Source organism: Clarias gariepinus, chromosome 17, assembly GCF_024256425.1.
Source record: "Clarias gariepinus isolate MV-2021 ecotype Netherlands chromosome 17, CGAR_prim_01v2, whole genome shotgun sequence".
NCBI classification, from domain to species: Eukaryota; Metazoa; Chordata; class Actinopteri; order Siluriformes; family Clariidae; genus Clarias; species Clarias gariepinus.
The window spans coordinates 9,509,522-9,528,555 of NC_071116.1; the positions used below are offsets into that span (position 1 = coordinate 9,509,522).

Here is a 19,034-nt window from a genome sequence, read left to right on the forward strand (position 1 = left end):
CGATCTTTTTAAGTTCAGTTTATAGACTGAATGCAATGAGGTTTCATCCAAACCATACTAATTTGCCAACACAAAGCCGGGAGAACAGGTTGTAAGTTGGAACTATATATCCTGGACATGATGACAATTCATTACACAGCACGATGCACACACTTTCACCATAGCCAATCCAGCTGGGATGTTTTGGAGAGGACAGGAGGACATGGGGACATGGGGACATAGGGACATAGGGAGAATGTGCACAGGTGGAGATCTTTGGATTGATACTGGAGCGGTGAAAATACAATGCTAATTAAAAAATAGTCTGTAAATGATTCTTAGTCTGAGATGAGATAATATCTTAAACATAGAGCAGGTTGTGATAGTCCTTTCCATATAATTTGTATTGCCACAGCTTTATTTACATTTTAACATAAGATTTTTTGTTCTCCACTGTACAGAGTGCACTCTAAATAGAGTCTCACCTGCAACTTGTATAAATCTGTGGAAACCTCACGAGTGTGACAGTAACAGAGAAGATTTGTGTGTGTGTGTGTGTGTGTGTGTGTGTTTTATAATATTTAAGAGTGCAACCAGAGAGTCCTACCGTACATAAAGACAGGCAGACATGTACGTGGGCTTCAACCTAAAATAACAGTATCACTGATTACCTTAAAGCTGATCAGCTTACTTTGAACTTTAACCTTCTAACTATTTCTAACAGCAGAATCTTTAACCGTCAACGGCGAGCACTAACGCTACAGCAGCTAAAATCTAGTAAATCTGACAATGATTTGTTAATATGGCAAAAATAATTATATAATTTAAAGTGAAAGTATAGGATTCATGAATAAAAATTTGAATAGATTTTTCGACTCGATTGTACCCCCCCCACACACACACGCAAAAAAAAAATTTTTTACTTGCTTTTTGCGGAGCATCGAATTTCAATGCCTGACGTCACGCGCTGGGATAGGCTTGGTCACGTGATATGTTTCCAAACCGCTGGGTCCAGGGGAAAAAATTGCGAAGGCGTGAAAGTCCGTGTAAGTTTGTCGTGAGGGTGGAAAGCCAGGAGAGTTAATGTTTGGTTTCGTATTCCGGTCAAGATTAAGAAGTTAAACTGGACTTTCTGCGAGTCTGTTGTTTGTTTGAAGTACTCTCCAGGAGAAAGAAAAGGTTGACTTCGGGGCCAGCGCGACTCACTGCTACCTGGTAGCTTGTTTATTATGGCGCGCGCTGTATGATGACTGGCTGCGCTTGTGTGTATCTCCCTGATAACGGGTATGGAGTTATTTTGAATGATTATGTATTAGTATTGTATTGGTAACGTTTTCTTTTCATCGTTGCTGGTTAAGTTTCTTAAGTGCATTTCTGATTTTTTTTACGGGTAGTCCCTACATACTTCAGCAATAAAATGTAGGCATGTTGTCTCACTTTACTGTCAAGCACAAGCTTGAAAGTAAAGCTTTAGTAGATTTGGACATGGGGCTCATTCTAATTCTAACTCATTATGAATGTCCTCTGACCTATGGTTATTATTTTATTGGTAATGGCACGAGAGCATGAATATGCAGAAGTTAAGGAGACACACCAATAGATTGATCTATCTTCTATTAGTGTGTCTCCCCAACGTCTGTATATACATGCCCTTGAAAAAATAAAAAGATACATTTACTACCAATAAAACAACCTGAGCAACTCAAACATTTAAATAAATACCTTTACAACATTAGATCCAAAAATAACATGGATGCACTTTTTATATCCCCAGCTTTGGTGAAACTGAAGACTTAAGGTTTCTTTTACTTTCTGCCTGGACAATATACTGTATGTCCAAGCGGTACTTGCTCGGGCTCACCTGTCTTCTCTGAGAGTGAACTACAGGGTTTGGTTACAGTAGTATCAGAACCGTGTTCATGTTACACAGCGTGACAAGCCATCCTCATGAACAGCTTGGTTTCAGTATTGTCTTACTGTTGGTCCTCAGGTCTTATTCGCTAAACCTCATTACATCCTGTAGGTGATATATATACAATGAAGATTAATTTTACTGAGTGATTAGAAAACAACACAAACATGAAATTCTTTCTTTTAAACAGAGGAACTACTTACTAAAGAGTTTTTCCAACTTCCCATCAACACACACAGTCACAATTTGGCAAACAGGAACCAAATTTTCCCCAAGCTGTGAATTCTGTTTTAGGCACCACAGCCTTAAAAAACTATTTTCTTGACATAGTCCAGAAACTTTGGTTATTGTTTTTTTTTTTCTCTTTCATGGATTTATAAAGAGAACATGTAGAATTTACTGTGGTAAAATGTGTATTTACAATGCCAGAAAAAAGTTACTACTCCTGAAAACAGACTGAATGATTGAAAATCTTTACACATGTCTTAAAGCCACCCCTCAATTTTACTTTCAAAGACCCAGTTTTAATATAGTCTTAAGGAATAGTAAAGGTTCTGAAGGACCTTTTTTGAATCTCATTTTTAGTCGTCCCTGTATCTTACCAGTTTTAAAGGAATGTCTTTTGTTTGTTAAGCCACACAGTGACTATGAATCATTCAGGCATTAACAACACCTAATTTTTAACTTGGACCAGTAAGAACCGTGCAGGTAATGACAGGTGATCAGGCAGGTGATTAGTTTACTGGTGATGCTGAATGTTGAGTGGATGGAACAGTCAAGTGGGGAAATGAGGTTGATTTAATGAGGTTGTTAAATAAATTTATTTTAATTTATTGATTGTATCTTTAGGCACTTTGAAGGTTGTTGCAGTAAAATAGATTCCCATTTTTTAAATGAATGTAAATTAGTTTAATTGAATATTAACAGTTAGATAATTTTATGTCCGTCTAGGTCAAACTGCATTTCTGCATTTTCTGATGTCCTCTAATGGTGACTCTCCTGGCCGCTTTGGGCGTGCCCGAACTGCTCCTCACTATAACGATGAACCACCAGACCCAGTACAGTGGAGTAATGGCCTTTCTAGTTTGCGACATCAGAAGTCATCAGATTTGGCTCTGAGCTTGGACCCTCTGCCTCCTCCTCCTCTCCCTGGTGAGCCACCGATTGGACCAGAGTTTGACCTTAGTGACAATGAAAACTGCGAAAATCCATCAGTTGACATCAAACCTGTTCACCGCTTCATTCCTGACTCGTGGAAGAACTTCTTTCGTGGGAGCAACAGAAGCAGCAATAGCTCAGCTCCTGTATCTGCTAATTTGAACACCACTACAGAGGGCATTAGGTGCTCTCCTCCTCATTCGCCCTCAGTCTCAGAGTCATTTCATGATAAGTTTGGGGGCTCTGGAGGCAGCTACAATTCCCACAAAGAGCATGAAGCTATGCTAGGAGAGCATCCAGAGTCAATGGATGGTCGCACTGCACACACCACTGCACATACTGTTCTGACCTACAGTGAAAGAGTTGAAGAATACCACCAGCGTTACGCATACATGAAGTCCTGGCCAGGGCTGCTAAGAATTCTTGGTTGCATTGAATTGCTTTTAGGGGCAGCTGTTTTTGCTTGTGTCTGTGCATACATTCACAAAGACAATGAGTGGTTTAATATGTTTGGTTACTCACAGCCCCAAATGTCCGGTGGTGTGTATGGCATGTATGGGGACACGTATTACACTGGGCCCAAGACACCGTTTATTCTTGTTGTGGTTGGCCTGGCGTGGATAGTGACTGTGATTATACTTGTGTTGGGCATGAGCATGTACTATCGTGCTATCCTTTTAGACTCAAACTGGTGGCCTGTTACAGAATTTGTGATCAACCTGGTTCTTGCTATACTTTACATGGCTGCTGGTATTGTGTATGTAAGGGACACAACACGAGGTGGACTGTGCTATTACCCTGTTTTCAACAATGTCATCAACGCAGCTTACTGTCGCACCGAAGCTGGGCAAACAGCAGCTATCATTTTTCTCTTCGTGGGGATGCTCGTGTATCTGATAGGAGCTATTGTATGCCTGAAACTATGGAGACACGAAGCTGCACGCCGCTACAGAGAGAAGTACGGCCATGAGGTGAGACTGTGGCATTTCTTAGATTTTTCACTATTTTACCAAACATTTGTGAACACCTGACAGTCATAACCATGATTCTTTTTCAAACTGTTTCCACAAAGCAAGCAGCACACAATTGAATATGATGTCTTAGTATGCTGTAGCATTACGATTTTCCTTCACTGGAACTAACCTGGACCCAAACCTATTCCAGCATGCCTGATTATAAAGCCATAAAGACATGAACTACCATTTGGTGTGGAAGAACTTGAGTGACCTGCGTCAAACCTTGAGCTCAACCATACTAAAACTTGCATAGTATGCGTTTAGTCTCCTTAATGTTTGTGTGGGTAAATGAACAAATTCCCATATCCACATTCCAAAATGTAGTGGAAAGCCTTCCTTAAAGAGATGAGGAGTAAAGCAGAAAACAAATTCTAGTCAGTTTTTAAAAAGCACACACAGGTGTGATGGTCAGGTGTCCATTAACTTTTGCCCCTAAAAATTACTGAATTGAAGCAATATATAAGAAAAATTCAGTTAAGATTTTTCAAAAATTATTTAGAAATTTGATTTAAAAAATATTTATATTCAAGTTTATACATTTTCTCACCTGGTTTCTGGTTTATCTTTTGTGTTTTTGTTGTCACCTGAGGTTATCTGTTATTAGGGACCACACAATTGTTATTTAGGCCCTGATAACTACACCATAAAATTGAAAGATGGTTTATGTACTTTCCCCATGTATACAGTACAGATTAATAGAATTACATAAATGCCCTTGTTCTAACATGTTCTTGGTTCTAAAGCCATTCCCATTTGTATGGTGAATGCTCTTTATAATCTGAGACTAATTGATTTTATTTCCCCAAGAGAGCTAAAAGAACCTTTTTTGTTCCACCTTCTTTCAGTGTTATGTCTTTTTTAAGTATGATTTTATCAAAAGTCTTTGATGAATCAGGTCAACATAGCAGTGTCTGGTACGTCATGTTATAAACAGCAAAGCTGTTAGTTGAAGAAGCAAGTAACAACTAGCTGCTGTAGCTTGACTTATAAACAACAAATTTTGGAACTAAATCCAAAACAGAACTCAGTAAGGCTGTGTAGTAGGGTTTTAAAGTGATGTGCTAAAAGCCTCTTAATTTTGGTAATTTTTTGTTCTATGGAAGCAATGTGTATATAAATTTGTAAATAATAGGCAGACATGAACAGGCTTCACTGGGTGTCTGTTAGCTCTGTGGTCAGGAGCTTTAAAAAAGGTATTGATGCATTGTGCTGTTCACTGAAAACTGATCAGTTAAATAAATGACCAGCACAATATTGCAGCGAGAGGTTGTATAGTTTTTTAAAAAGTTGCCTAAACATTTAACTGCTGCATTTTTTTATGTTAAATGTTAAAGAAGAGTGGGATTCTTGTGTAGTATAGCTACATGTGAAATTCTACCTCATGTTTTAATTTTCTTTCCTTAGATGCACTCAGAGTTACCTGTGGCTCATTCTATGGTAACCAAAGCTTTGCTCTCTCTTCTGCTTTTTTTTTTTTAAAGGATCTTCATATCACCTCGATAATATTTTTTTGTTTCTTTTTTTTCTCTTTGGTAGGCAAGACCAAGAATTTCTGAGCCTGTCCTCGTTTCCTCTGCACCATTTCACACCGAAGCTCCTGCACCTTTCAAGGCAAAAGTGGTTAAAGGACAAATTCCCCCTGGACACATTCCCAAACCTGTGATTGTACCTGACTACCTATCGTGAGTGCTTCTTAATTTTTTTACAGGTTTTCAATCCCAGGATAACACATGGCAACATAATAACAGCCCACATATGCAATTCAAATCTGCAGCTTTTAATGTAATAATACAACAAATGAAATAAATAGCTATTACATTTTCAGAGATTTGTTACATTTGGGTTTCAGCTTTCCAAATTGTATGTCTTATGTTTGTGAGAAATTTATTAAATTTATGGAACTATTAAATTAAAAACTGCAGATTTGTATTGTGTTTGTGGTTTACTACATATGTGCCTGTTATCACATTGGCAGTTGTTACATATTTCTATTAGTCTTTTGTTTTTGTTTTTTTCAGTAAATACCCAGCTATTCGAAATGACGAGGAACGGGACCAGTACAAAGCTGTCTTTAATGACCAGTACTCTGAGTATAAAGAGCTGCATGCAGAGGTTCATGCAACACTGAAAAGGTTTAATGAAATGGATAGCATGATGCGCAACCTGCCTCGGAACCTCTCCAGTCAAGAGGTCTGTTATTTGCATATTGTTGCAGTATCTAATTATTTCAGTTTCGGGCTTCACGGGTGAGGTTTGTAATATTAATACATTCCTTTATGCCTAACAGGAAATGTGCATAAATATGTAATGAATCACATTGAATCATGGGGGAAATATTTTAGTAATTGTTTAGTGTTGAATGCGTTCAACAAAGGTATTCTCATATAATATTGATAATGTTAGTGTCTGGCATTTTGGCAAATGGGATGCTCTTGCAAACTCTTTTGGTAAATAGATTTTAAGCTAAAATATGTTGATTATTTAGCATTGATGCCTACTTTGACACCTACAGACCCAGGAGTTTTCATGTCCTTTTTTTTCTTTTCTTTTTTTTTTTTTATCTGGTCACTCATTCAAAATGTTCATGTGCACATTTAACTAAAATGAGTGAAGAAAAAAAAAATATGTATATGATGTTTCCAATCCAGGTCTCCATAGATATCCCACTTTTAATACCCTATAAATATATTTCTCCCAAAAATTATTTATATATATTTTTTGGAGAAAAAATTTTTCTCCCTAATTTAGTTGTAGAGTTATACACAGAGTCAGTTTCCACCCCATCTTAGGGCTCTCTGTCAATCAATAGCTGCCAACCAGCTGCTTTTCTCCCCAAAAATTGTTGCTCACGCATCATTATGAGCAGCGTAACTCCCTTTCTGCCAGTGTTAATTTGCAGAAACCCATAATTGCCTAGCATCGCTGTAATTGATATAGGAGGGCAAGCATGCCACTCTGTTCCCTCCATGAGCGCAGCTATGGCAGCTATTTTTGCGACTATGGCAAATGCACATTTCTACCTTTCACTGTTGTGAATAAGGAGATCTTAAAATGTTAGACCTTTACCTCGGTTAATAAATGTGTTTCAGAACTGTATATAGTGAAAATTGTAAAAATCTTACGAAAGGTTATCTCTGCTAAACAACTTGGACAGAAAGTTTCATTCAATGTGCTATAACTGGGCATGGGTTTTATTTTAATTAAAATATTATTATTTGTGTGTAAATTTAAAACCATTGTATTTTTTCTCCCAGGAATCTGACCGCATAAATAGAATCTTTCAGACATATCAACAAAGGAAAAATGTAAGTTCAATTAATTTTTACCCAAAAATCCTAATCCTGTTTCAATGTATGTACAGTGCTATCCTCTGGTCTGCTGAGGTTTAATCATAGCAGAGTGAGTGACCAAAGGAGGAAGAGGGGTGGGAGGGGAAGGGGCAGGGCTCATTTGTTTTTCCGAAAAGGAAATGACAGTTGACTTTGTTGACAAAAGAGTGACTTTTAAAAAGATGCAATGCAAATACTTTTAGTGAAAAAATTAAATCCAAAGATGAATCTATATCTAAAGACTACATTCAGTAAAACTGAATATTTAATAAATATTATATGCAGTTGCTTCAGTTACCAGCATGTGTTTAAGATGTATTTAAACACATGATATATTAATATTAAGATATATTTAATATTTAGCTTTTAACATTTTTTTAAATATGAATAATTATTATCAAAGTTTGAATACCCACCAAATTACATTGTAAATGGCAGAAGGTTCTTGTTTGTAGACTTCAGTGCAAAATGTAAGGTCAAAATGCTACTTTTATTAGAATAATTGAATAAATACTGTTTCATTATTTTTTTTTTTATGTACAGGATCCCTCATTTCTTGAGAAAAAGCAAAGATGTGAATACCTCAAAAACAAACTCTCTCACATCAAGCATCGCATTCAAGAATACGATAAGGTCATGACATGGAATGATGGCTATGGATAAATCTTTTCCTGAGTTCATGATGGAATATGCTGTAATGGTCTTTTATTTCAACTTGGAACATCTCATTGGTACTTCACAAACGAGAAGAAAGATGTGAAATGACCCACAAACATGACTTCAGATGATTAAGCCAAAGGAAAATGTGAGCTATATTTACATAATTATCCTAATATACTGAATGCAATGCAGTATTGACTTGACATTCTTATTTATGTTAGTGGGTCGTTCAGTTCTTCATTTTGGTTGTTTTGACTCGGCTTGTGTGTAACTACTGCTTTCATTTATGATGAAAACTTTCAAAAACTGTGACTGTGTCTTATGTTGACTGTGTATGTTTCCTATGACCAAAATGCACTTACCTTTTTACATCTTTTGGATATTGTCCACATCAGTTCAGTTTGTCATTTTATGTGTTGTGTGTACAGAGGGAACATTTATTTAATTATGCACTGAATGGCATTTCCCACATTTCATAAAGTTTAACTTTTTTTGTTCAGCAGGTATTAGTGTGGAATGTATTAACAGTATTTTTCTAAACTTTTTGGTCTTCAAAAATGTAACCAAACGTTTAAGTCTAGATTTAACTATTATTGAGTTATTATAATATATATATATACCTTATATTTCTAAGACATATTTCTAAATACATTGCCATGGCTGTGTTCAATTATTCTGTAATAGAAAACAATGCATTATTTGTATATTTGAAATATTTTTGTCTGTTACACTGAAAAAACAAATGTATTACTGTCTTATGCTGTCTTAAAAAACGGACCAATCATAAATCAATTCTTACAAGTTGTGGCTGTTGTGTTTACTGAGAAGGTAGTCAAGTAGGCCATTTTCTTATGGCATGAAAATATATATACAGTATGTTTATTTTTGTATCATATAGCATGTTTAATTATGGGTATCTTCTACATTCTACATTCTAGCTGTTAAATTCTTATCATCTCAACATCAGCAGACTTCACAAGGTGAGTCACACTAAACAGATGAGACCCACTTGCATGCCGCATGTCTTTTACTGATCTTATTCAGCGATTTGGTGTACAGTATGTTGTATTTGGTATAGTTTCAGCAGTTTGATATAACTGGGAAATGACAGTGGTTCTTAAAGATGTTCCTGGAGGACCCCTGCCCTTCATATTTGAGTGTTTTCCCTACTGTACATAGCCACTTTAAATAATACAGAATCTGTTAATTAGTTGATTAATTAAATAAGACATGCTGGGAGCTAAGAAAACTGAAGCAATGGGTCCTCCAGAACCAGGCTTGAGAACTGCTGATCTAGACCTAAAAATAAGATTTAAAATTGTATTGATTAATTTATAAATTATTAATGAAAACAAGAGATTAAATAGAAATATGTAAAATAGCTAATTGTATATACTGAGGATTAGGTGGAGGGCAGTATAAACAAGCCAAACAAAAACAGTTGCTTTTTAATATGAAGTATACTCTTACACATAATGCTGAACCTTTTCTGGATGCTCTGTCAGTGCTATCAAGGGTACACTATACATGTTGTGTCCCACTCTTACACTCTAGAATTGTCTTGCATTGTATTCTATGATTGACCACCTCTGAGCCTACACTCTCAAGTCATCCAGGTCATCCTCAGGGCAATCTGGAACTCATACTTATACTCTCAGGGTACTTTGGAAACCTCAGTCACTTCATGTCTTTGCACTGAGGAAACCATCCAAGTACGGAGATGCATGCGGACTCCACATGTAAAGGGCGAAGGTGCAGTTTACCCCTCCAACTGTGAAGGTGTGAGGTGACAATGCTAACCACTGTTTTTGTCATTTGCATCATATAGTAGTACATGTCTCTTTCGCCTAGAAAGGTGGATGTGCTCTATCTTTAAAGCATTTAATTAGATTGTCCCTGATGAGCGAGCCGAGGGGGGACAGTGGCAAGGAAAAACTCTTTGAGGTGACAATAGGAAGAAACATTAAGAGGACCCAGACACATCAGGGAACCAGCCTCATTTGGGTGATTTGGGTAGACTTCCTTTTTTCAGAGAATGTATGCCTCTTATTTTTCTGTATGCCTGGAACTTGACCAGAGTTCAGAATTCAGAGAGCAGCAGTGATTGAAAAAAGAGACCAGTAAGACAGTGTACACTTTTTGTCATACCAAGAGAAAACTTTTAATATGAGTCTAATGTATATGAGTCTGATTATGCATAAAGTATAAGCTACCAGGGCAATCTATACAGTATAAATAAATAAATAAATAAAGGTTTTGTTTCTACATTGGTCAGAGCTATAAATTATATTTTTATGTTTCATACATTGGAGGACCTGAAACCAGTCTGTGACATTCAGATTTTGTCAAAGCATCATGACAAGTAAAACTGTTTCAGGATATTTGTCTGAAGTTAAACCTGTGTCATAAATTAAAGTCAAAACGTTGAGTAAAAGGTACGTTGAGCAGCGATGTACCAAATTATAATCCGTGAGTTTGACAGCTTACTGAACGTGTGTCTAACTGTGGGTCTTGAATTGATCCCTGTACAGAATTTAATGCAGTACTTGAATATCTGCCTGAAGTTTAACCCGCACCACAAGTGCCGTCAATATGGTGAGTAAAAGGCGATGCTATGAACAGTTGTCCCGGATTAAATAATCTACTTTAAAAAAAGTACTCTCATAAGAAAATATTAATTAGAAAAGCTAAACTGAATAATTTTACTGGAATTACCTAACATTTCCAGCGCCGAAATAACAATGCCGCAGTGGGACAAGGGAATTTTAACTGGAGTCGTTTTAAGACAAAAATCTTTACCCCATCTACTTTTTGATTTTTTTTGTCAGTGATTTTTCTATGATTACCGACCAGGAACTGTATTTATCTGAAGAAGAAAGAAGTACAACTAAGTGTCAGCAAGGTGTAAGAGTCAACCTTACAATTTTTTATTTCTTTGTAGCAATAAGTTAATCATAGAGTTCTGCCATAAAAACAGGCAGGCATGTTCGTGGGCTTCAACCTGAAATAATATCGTTGAATACATTCAATTGTTAATATAATTTTTTAAAACGTTTTAAATTACCCACATTTTAAGTTTCATCAAACACTGCTGCAGGAATCAGAATACTTCAAAATACTTCATAGAATTGACTGTCACCTGCTATTAAAAAAAAGATTTCAAAAGCCAATATGATATGCCCTTTGGCCAAAGGGGCGGGACGCTGACGTCATTTCGAGCGGTTGCTGGGGGAGGAGCTTAGAATACCTGTACAGATGTGAGAAGCAGCAGAGAGTGCAGCGTAATCACTGTGAGGAGGAGCGTTAGGGAAAAACAGGTGAGCTGAGTGTACCTTTGTCTACGCAACATTGTTATAGCAAACTATTTCAGCTCGTATTTTTGCGTTATGTTCTTTAAAAAATGAAAATTGATTTCTTGTCGGTCTCGATGGCGTTAGGGTTGAGATAATAGAGCAAGGAGTTTATCGGGTAAATCGTTTGTTAGCTTTATGTTGATTGTTTTGGTCTTTTTCCGGGACTTGAATAGGCTTGCAATAAAAGCACTTACCGATTAATATATATATATATATATATATATATATATATATATATATATATATATATATCAAGGTTGTATTTAATGAATACTCCTCTGTTGCAGGTTAAACCATGTCTTCCCATCCGAAGGAAAGTCCACCTCCCTATGAGTACGACCATGAATAGTAGGTCTATGTAACATTGTATCATAAATCCTTAAATTATATACATTATATCATTAATTACACTTTTTGCAATTTTGCTAGTTTGCTTGTTATGACTCAACACATAGGCCTAATGATTTTTATTGTCCTCACAACACGTTAATTTTTGTCTTCCTGGTCAGATCCCATAAATAGATTAAAGTGTATGAGGAGTTGTTGTTGTTGTTTGTGTGTCTCTAAGAATATTAAATCTTACTATCCACAGCGATGTCGTGCCTCAACCGGCACACTCCTATTATGCAGACGATGAACTCCAACACTTCTATCGATGGAACTCGCCACCAGGTATCATAAAAATCATGGCGGTCATCTGCATCATCCTGTGTGTTGGTATTTTTGCCTGTGTGGCGTCTACTTTAGCCTGGGACACCACAGGAAGTGTGACAGGCTTTTCGGGCAGCTATGGAGGAGGCTATGGAGGAGGCTATGCAGGAGGCTATGGAGGAGGCTACGGTGGGACTTCCTTCGGTGGAGGTTTTGGTGGTGGATCCTATGCCTACGGCATTCTGGGCTCACAAAACGACCCAAGACAAGCAAAGGCATTTATGATCACGATGGCCATTATTACCTTTGCAACTGTGATGGGCATCTTCATTGTTATAATCTCTCATAAGCGGTGGGCACAAAGCAGGAAGTTCTTCCTGGTTGTCATCATCGTCACAGCCATCTTGGCTCTTTTCATGCTTGTGGCCACTATGGTTTACTTGGTTGCTGTGAACCCCATGGCGCAAACCTCAGGCTCGGTGCAGTATTACCAGGTACAATCCCTGTGTGCCCAGTACCAGGGTCCTCAGCCTCTAGAACTCATGACCAACCAGTATCTGTATCACTATTGCGTGGTGGATCCACAAGAGGTGAGCACATTGCTTACTTGCAGTTTCTGTTAATGTGAAATGACGATTAAAAGTTTTGCAGTGAAAGATATCACAGCTTCTAATAATAGCTTTTTGTTCAGTATGGGGAAACTATATCTATATGTGGTTATATGTGGTGGTTTATTTATACATGTACGTGTGTGTGTGTGTGTGTATATATATATACACACCATTTTATATATAGTTTATAATACTAACATTCGTATATTCAATTAAAATTAAAGTAGCCTGTCTTCCTCCTTTGCAGGCAGTTGCCATTGTTTTTGGCTTCCTCGTCCTCATTTGTCTTATAATCATGATGGTTTTTGCTATCCTGACCCGGAGAAAAATGAACACTTATGGAAAAGAGAATATCCTGTGGCGTAGAGAGAAACCTGTTGAAGATCCAAATGCTCCTCCAGATGTAGAGGATTGGGTAAATGGATTTTTCTTAACATCTATGCCTGTTTTTATTAAAAAAAAAAAAAAAAAACCTCACACTTTTAGGCGTGTTTTGGTCAAAGTGTCTTGGTTCTAATTAAGTGACTGTTTTGAATTCAGTTGAATTGTTTTCTGTTGACCATAAACAGTAGGTTTCCTAACAATTGCAGAGAAATTGTTTTTGAATGATGTAGTGACTCAGTCATGTGAGAGTCAGCAGTTGCTTCAGTTTCTGTATTTTTAACCAGTGATCCACACTGAAGACTGTACCGGCAGCTGAAGTACATGCATTTGATGTTTGCTAACATGGTACAGGTGGAAAGACCGGTTTCTCTGTGCAGTAGAAAATGGGGGAGGGAACTCTCCTAACTGGTTTCTGGGTGTGGTTTGTGGTGACAGTTTCACTTGGATGCTTTCTGGAACAGACCTACAGATACAGTCAAATATAAAAAAGTATATTTTTCCAGTATTCAAAAAGCTCTACATTAAGTTGCTTTTAAGTGTCAAAAGTTGCTTTAAAAGTCTGTGTATACTGTACATCTCAAGCGCATAACACAAGTTATCAGTATAATTTGTTATCAGTACTAGATGAACGAGATCAACAGTGGTATGTAACATGCATTTCGCCTTCATTTGGAAAAGTGCAAGTTACAACTTGTCTTCTACTGAGCCCTGACCAAAAAAAAATCCAATAAAATTCTGTCTTTCTCCAGGTAAATAATGTTTCTGGTGAGCCAGAGCTTGTAAATAATGGGTTTCCTGAGAAGTTTGGAGGTTCAAGGGAACATCTAGATGACTACCACTCAAACTATGGTGGCAATAACAGTGTTTTGTGAGTTCATTTTTTTATCACTCTCATATAGTGTTTACTTTTGTGTATGTCTGAGTTTTTTTTTTTTTGTTTTTTTTTTTAAGGGAAATTAAAGATGTTCCCTGTTGTTGCATAAACTTTGCATAAACCTTTATAAGAAATAGTGTGTTCTTCAGCAGAGATAATTGATTAATATTCTGCTAGTTCAGAGTAAACTAAAAGGAGAGCAAAAGAGAGAGAAATACTTCTCCATCTCCAAACCACCCTCCCTCCCCCGTGTGTAATGTTCATGCATGCACAGGTATTCTCCTGGGTGTGTGATCATGCGTGAGCATGTGCATGTGGTTCTCCTGTTTTCTACATGTTGGAATTTGAGTTTCATATTGAGTGCTTGGAACCAGAAAGATATGCTTGTTTATACTAGTGAAAAGCTATTTCCATATGCACTCAGCTTCTGCTTTATTAGTGAGATGTATCCTGTTAGTTAGCACTTTGTAGTACTCCGAGTACTTTGGGTACTACTGTGAACACTTCTTGTTTTTCCTTTTTTTTTCTTGCACCTGCACATTTTTGCACCTACTTAATCATGGAAAAATCATGCAGATGCAAATTAAGATCTTTACTTAATCAAACACGAGAAATTTAGACAACTCGTGTTCTCTGTGACTTTGGTCTTGCCATGGGGCAACATCATACTATGAGGTGGGTGGGCTACGATAGAAGATGACTACAGTGGGTTGTGAAAACAGTGTGAAAACCCTAGATCAGCAGTATTTGAACTCACACCAACGGCCATATCATGGTTAACTTCACAGATCTCGATTCTCTCCCTCCTATGTTTTAACGTAAAACCCGAATTCCGGAAAAGTTGGGACCTTTTTCGAAATTTAAATAAAATAAAAACTAAAAGACTTTTAAATTACATGAGCCAATATTATATTCATGATAGAACGGGAAGAACATAAATGTTTAAACTAAGGAAATTTTTATACTTTTGCCCACTAAATGAGATTATCTCAAATTTTAAGTTGGCACGCGGCAACAAAGGGTTGGGGAAAAAAAAGACAAATTTTAAAGTCAATTAGCTCGGCTGGCTCTCATCACATCTGGACGTTATAAATGGGATGCCTTGGACGCAGAGTCTCTCAGAAGGAAAGATGGCGATAGGCTGTCCAATCTGTGAAGATTGTGGAATACTTTGAAAACAAGGTTGCACAACGTCAAATTACGAAGGCTTTGCTAATCGCATTATTTACAGTGCATAAACTTATCAAATGATCCAGAGAAACTGGAGAAATCTGTGCGTAAAGGGCAAGGCTGAGGATCTGTCATGCCGATGCCGTCACAATCATGTCGATGAGAGATGCAGTGTCGTCTGAGGGCCGAGGACCATGGGCATCCTTGTTGGATGCCCATGTTCCTCGGCCTTCAGACGACACTACATCTCTTCATCGGCATGATTGTGTCACTGACAATACTAAATAGGCCCAGGAATACTTCTAGAAACCATAGTCAATAAACACAATCCGCCATGCCATCTGCAGATGCCGACCAAAGCGATATCACTCAAAAATTAAGCCATATGCAAACATGGTCCAGAAGTGCCGTCGTGTCCCCTCGACCAAGGCTTATTTACAATGACCTTCCAGCATGTTCTCAACGTTCAGTTCAAAAGTCAGCATCTCTGATGGTATGGAGTGCATAAGTGCATCCAATATGCGGAGCTTGCCTTTAAAAACTGTTACTATTTAACATTTGTTTGCTTTGTTTATGATCTCAGAAGAAATATGGAATATCCACACCCTGAACTTTTTCTAGACGGCCCCTTTTTATTGTCATTGTGGCATTAATGAATGTAAAAAAATATTAATTTACTTTTAGCTTTGGTATGTTGTGTGAACACTGCACTGCTATCTTTTTATTCATCTATTTTTGTGGTACAGGGATGTGGAGCACAACATTCCAGTGCAGAATTCGCCCCCCTACTACAGCAGTTCGGACATGGGTAGCTCAGCAAGCAAGCCTAAGAAAAAACGCGCAGGACGCCCCCGCCGTACTGATGGTAAAGATAACGACACCGAATATGCATCATCTGGTGACGAACTCGACGATGAAGATTTTTCCAGGTACGCTCACACGTGTAAAGTGCAATAAACCAAAAACATTTAGCCCAATTTATTGCTATCATACGAGTGTTCAACACAACTGATCACACTCTACAAACTCCAGTTTTTTTGTAGGGGGCTGATTGAGACCTCGGTCATATACCTGTACTATATGGGAAAAAGTATGTAGACACGTGACCAAACACACACCCATATGTGATTGCTGGTAGTTCCCTTTCTGCTGTTATAATAATTAATTGAAACTTGACATATCAGCCCTGGTGCTCGCTCAGTGTTCCAAATATTTTCAGTTGGTTTGAGGTCGGGGATCTGAGCTCTAAAGCACCAGCTTTGTCAAACCATGTCTTTATATTATTTGTTTTATTTACATGAGTATTGTCATGGTGGAATAGGTTTCTGAAACTTGACTCCAGTAAAGAGGAAATGTTGGTGCTGTGTCATACAAAGGCATTCCAGACAATCCTAGACAATGCCGTCTTGGCCAGGTGTCTTTTGTAAAATAGATTTTCATCTCAGCATGACTTTTACATTGTTGAATAAAAGAAATGAAATGCAATTGTGTCCTTCTAGCACAGTTCGCTGAAGGCAAACATATCGATGTGATGGTCAGATGTCCACATACCTCTGGCCATATAGTGTAACACTGGGACACCAGTGAAAACACCTTTTAGGTAAAATATGTATGCATGTATCAGATGTTTCACTTATCTCAGGGACCTCTGCCTTGTTTGGCGAGGTTACTTCTAAGGCCTGATGGAAGGTTTTATTATCAATCTGGTGATGATAACTTAAGACTATTTCAGATTAAGCACATGCTGGCTAATATAGGAACATGGACAAAATTCACTAAATGACACTTATTGACATTTAATGACATTTATAAGGGGAAATAAAGATAGGAAGTTGGCAAGTGTACAGTATGTTACGTACCGTGTTGAACCTTAGCCCTGGATCTAGGTTTCTTCTGGTCTGTATGTTTTTGTGTTAATCCCTTCCTGATGAATAATAAAAAATCTCTAAATTCCGCCACCATCAAAAAGATCAAAGTAAGCTGAACATTTCAGAACTGTTTCAGTGTGCTTTATTAATTTAATTTGTGACTTTCAATTAAATTTTATTTGTATAGTGCTTTAAACAATAGACATTGTCGCAAAGCAGCTTTACACAATCAAAAGAATTATTTAAGTTTGTATGAAATGTGAATGTGTATAAATCAAAATGGTCAGATAGTCCCAACTCAACAGAGAACCCATCCTCATTAGGGTGAAAGCAGATAGCAGGGATTGATCTGCATCATACTGTGTGAGACTAGAAGTTCAGTATAACAGGAGATGTGTAAGTTAAAATTGAGTCCAGTTCGTGATTGGAGGCTCAGGTAGACTATAGGAAACTCCAGTCCTGAACAATCAAGCCGCTGAAGTCACAAGTCCTCAGAGAACAGCTGTCTGCATTAGCCAAGGACAGGACCGTCTTCGTGAAAAAGTGGGACCATCCCCAGTCACTACACACATCCCAGGCAGACCACTTGGTGTCCTGCTTCTGGTTGGAGATCTTGTTGCATGGATGCCCCAGGACAGTGATAAAAGTAGATTTTTTTTCGCCCTATTTATTGCTATTGTACGAGTGATCATCACAGCTGATCACACTCTACAATCTCTAATTCCTTGATTGAGACCTCAGTCATATACTACAGTATATGGCCAAAAGTATGTGGACAATAACATTAATAATTGGAAAATGATTTCCATAACTTTTTTTTTATTCTGGAAAGCTATTTTGTGACAATAAAATTGAATTGAATTTACAGTTTGGAGGATTTTAACTTGTTTGTGGAAGTTTGAAAGTTTGTGTTTTCTTTTGTTCAGTGAATACCCCCCTATCGCTAATGACAATGAAAGGGATGCCTACAAGCGTGAGTTTGACAGAGATCACCAAGTGTACAAGAGTCTGCAGGCTGAGCTAGATGACATTAACAAACGACTTGCTGATGTTGACCATGAGCTTGATGATCTTCAGGAAGGGACTCAACAGTACCTGGTAGGAGAAAATGGGGATGTTCTGTCTGGGCCTTCTTATTAATTTCAACACAATGGAAAATTCCTCAGTTCATAGACACAGATATTGATTTCAGATATTGAAGAATGAATGTTACTGTGATTAATATTTCACATTTTAATGCTTCTGAGTGTGATCAGCCTGCAGACATTTAAGGAATATAAATTTCACGTACTTTTACTGACCTGTCATTGTCCTGAAATAGAATGCCATGGATGAGTACAATGCACTGAAGGAACAGAAGAAGGTAAGAATGATTCAAAATTGATGTTTTCTTTAGTTAAATAGAGGTGAAGGGACCTGTCATTCAAATTTGCCCCTGCGGTTCAGAAATCTAGAAAAATATGGTGAAGATGGTGAGAAATTTGGGCTTGACTTTTACAACTGTTAATTAATTTGTCATTTTTATTTATATGTCAAAAGAGCGGTGACTACAGGATGAAGAAGAAGAGATGTAAGGAGCTGAAGGCAAAGTTAAGCCACATCAAGGAAATGGTGAGTGATTATGACAGCGGAAGATAAAAGCATTCAGAGACTCTGACAAGCCAGGGTAGACGTCCTACTGCATCTCTCTGGTGTCTGACATGAAGTTTGGGAGACAATTACTGTTATTACATGGCACATAATTCAAAAAGATTCATCACTTGTTGCATAAGCTTTTATACATGGTTTTGACCTCTTTGATTCTGTGATTAAACCCCACTTTATAAATGTAGCTTTTGTCTGTGTGCAACATTTGAAGAATTTTAGTAATGTATTAGCTTTTTATTTGTAACATGAGAGTGCCAACCTCTTCTATTAACTTATTTATACCAAATTACCTTTGTTTGTTTTGGGGTGAAAATGGTAATTCTTTAAAAACTTAGTTGGTTATTAAGAACGCATGCTTTGTATGTTTAATGGGACTGTAATTGTATAATGTTGCATTTATTGCTTTTTAAACTTGTTTGTAT

The 19,034-nt window shown here is 37.4% G+C and overlaps 1 protein-coding gene across 1 annotated transcript; it reads left to right on the top strand.

Moving 5' to 3' along the window:
- The first annotated feature begins 985 nt into the window (after positions 1–985).
- LOC128505572 (MARVEL domain-containing protein 2-like) lies at positions 986–18,785 on the top strand. The gene is made up of 15 exons (XM_053476075.1): positions 986–1,263; positions 2,843–4,020; positions 5,470–5,502; positions 5,602–5,747; positions 6,084–6,255; positions 7,320–7,370; positions 7,938–8,054; positions 11,700–11,755; positions 12,000–12,648; positions 12,917–13,084; positions 13,803–13,921; positions 15,844–16,026; positions 17,892–18,063; positions 18,287–18,328; positions 18,505–18,785. Exons 2-15 carry the CDS (start codon positions 2,869–2,871, stop codon positions 18,601–18,603), a joined length of 3,159 nt encoding a protein of 1,052 aa, XP_053332050.1. The 5' UTR covers positions 986–1,263; positions 2,843–2,868; the 3' UTR covers positions 18,604–18,785.
- Positions 18,786–19,034: the final 249 nt, after the last annotated feature.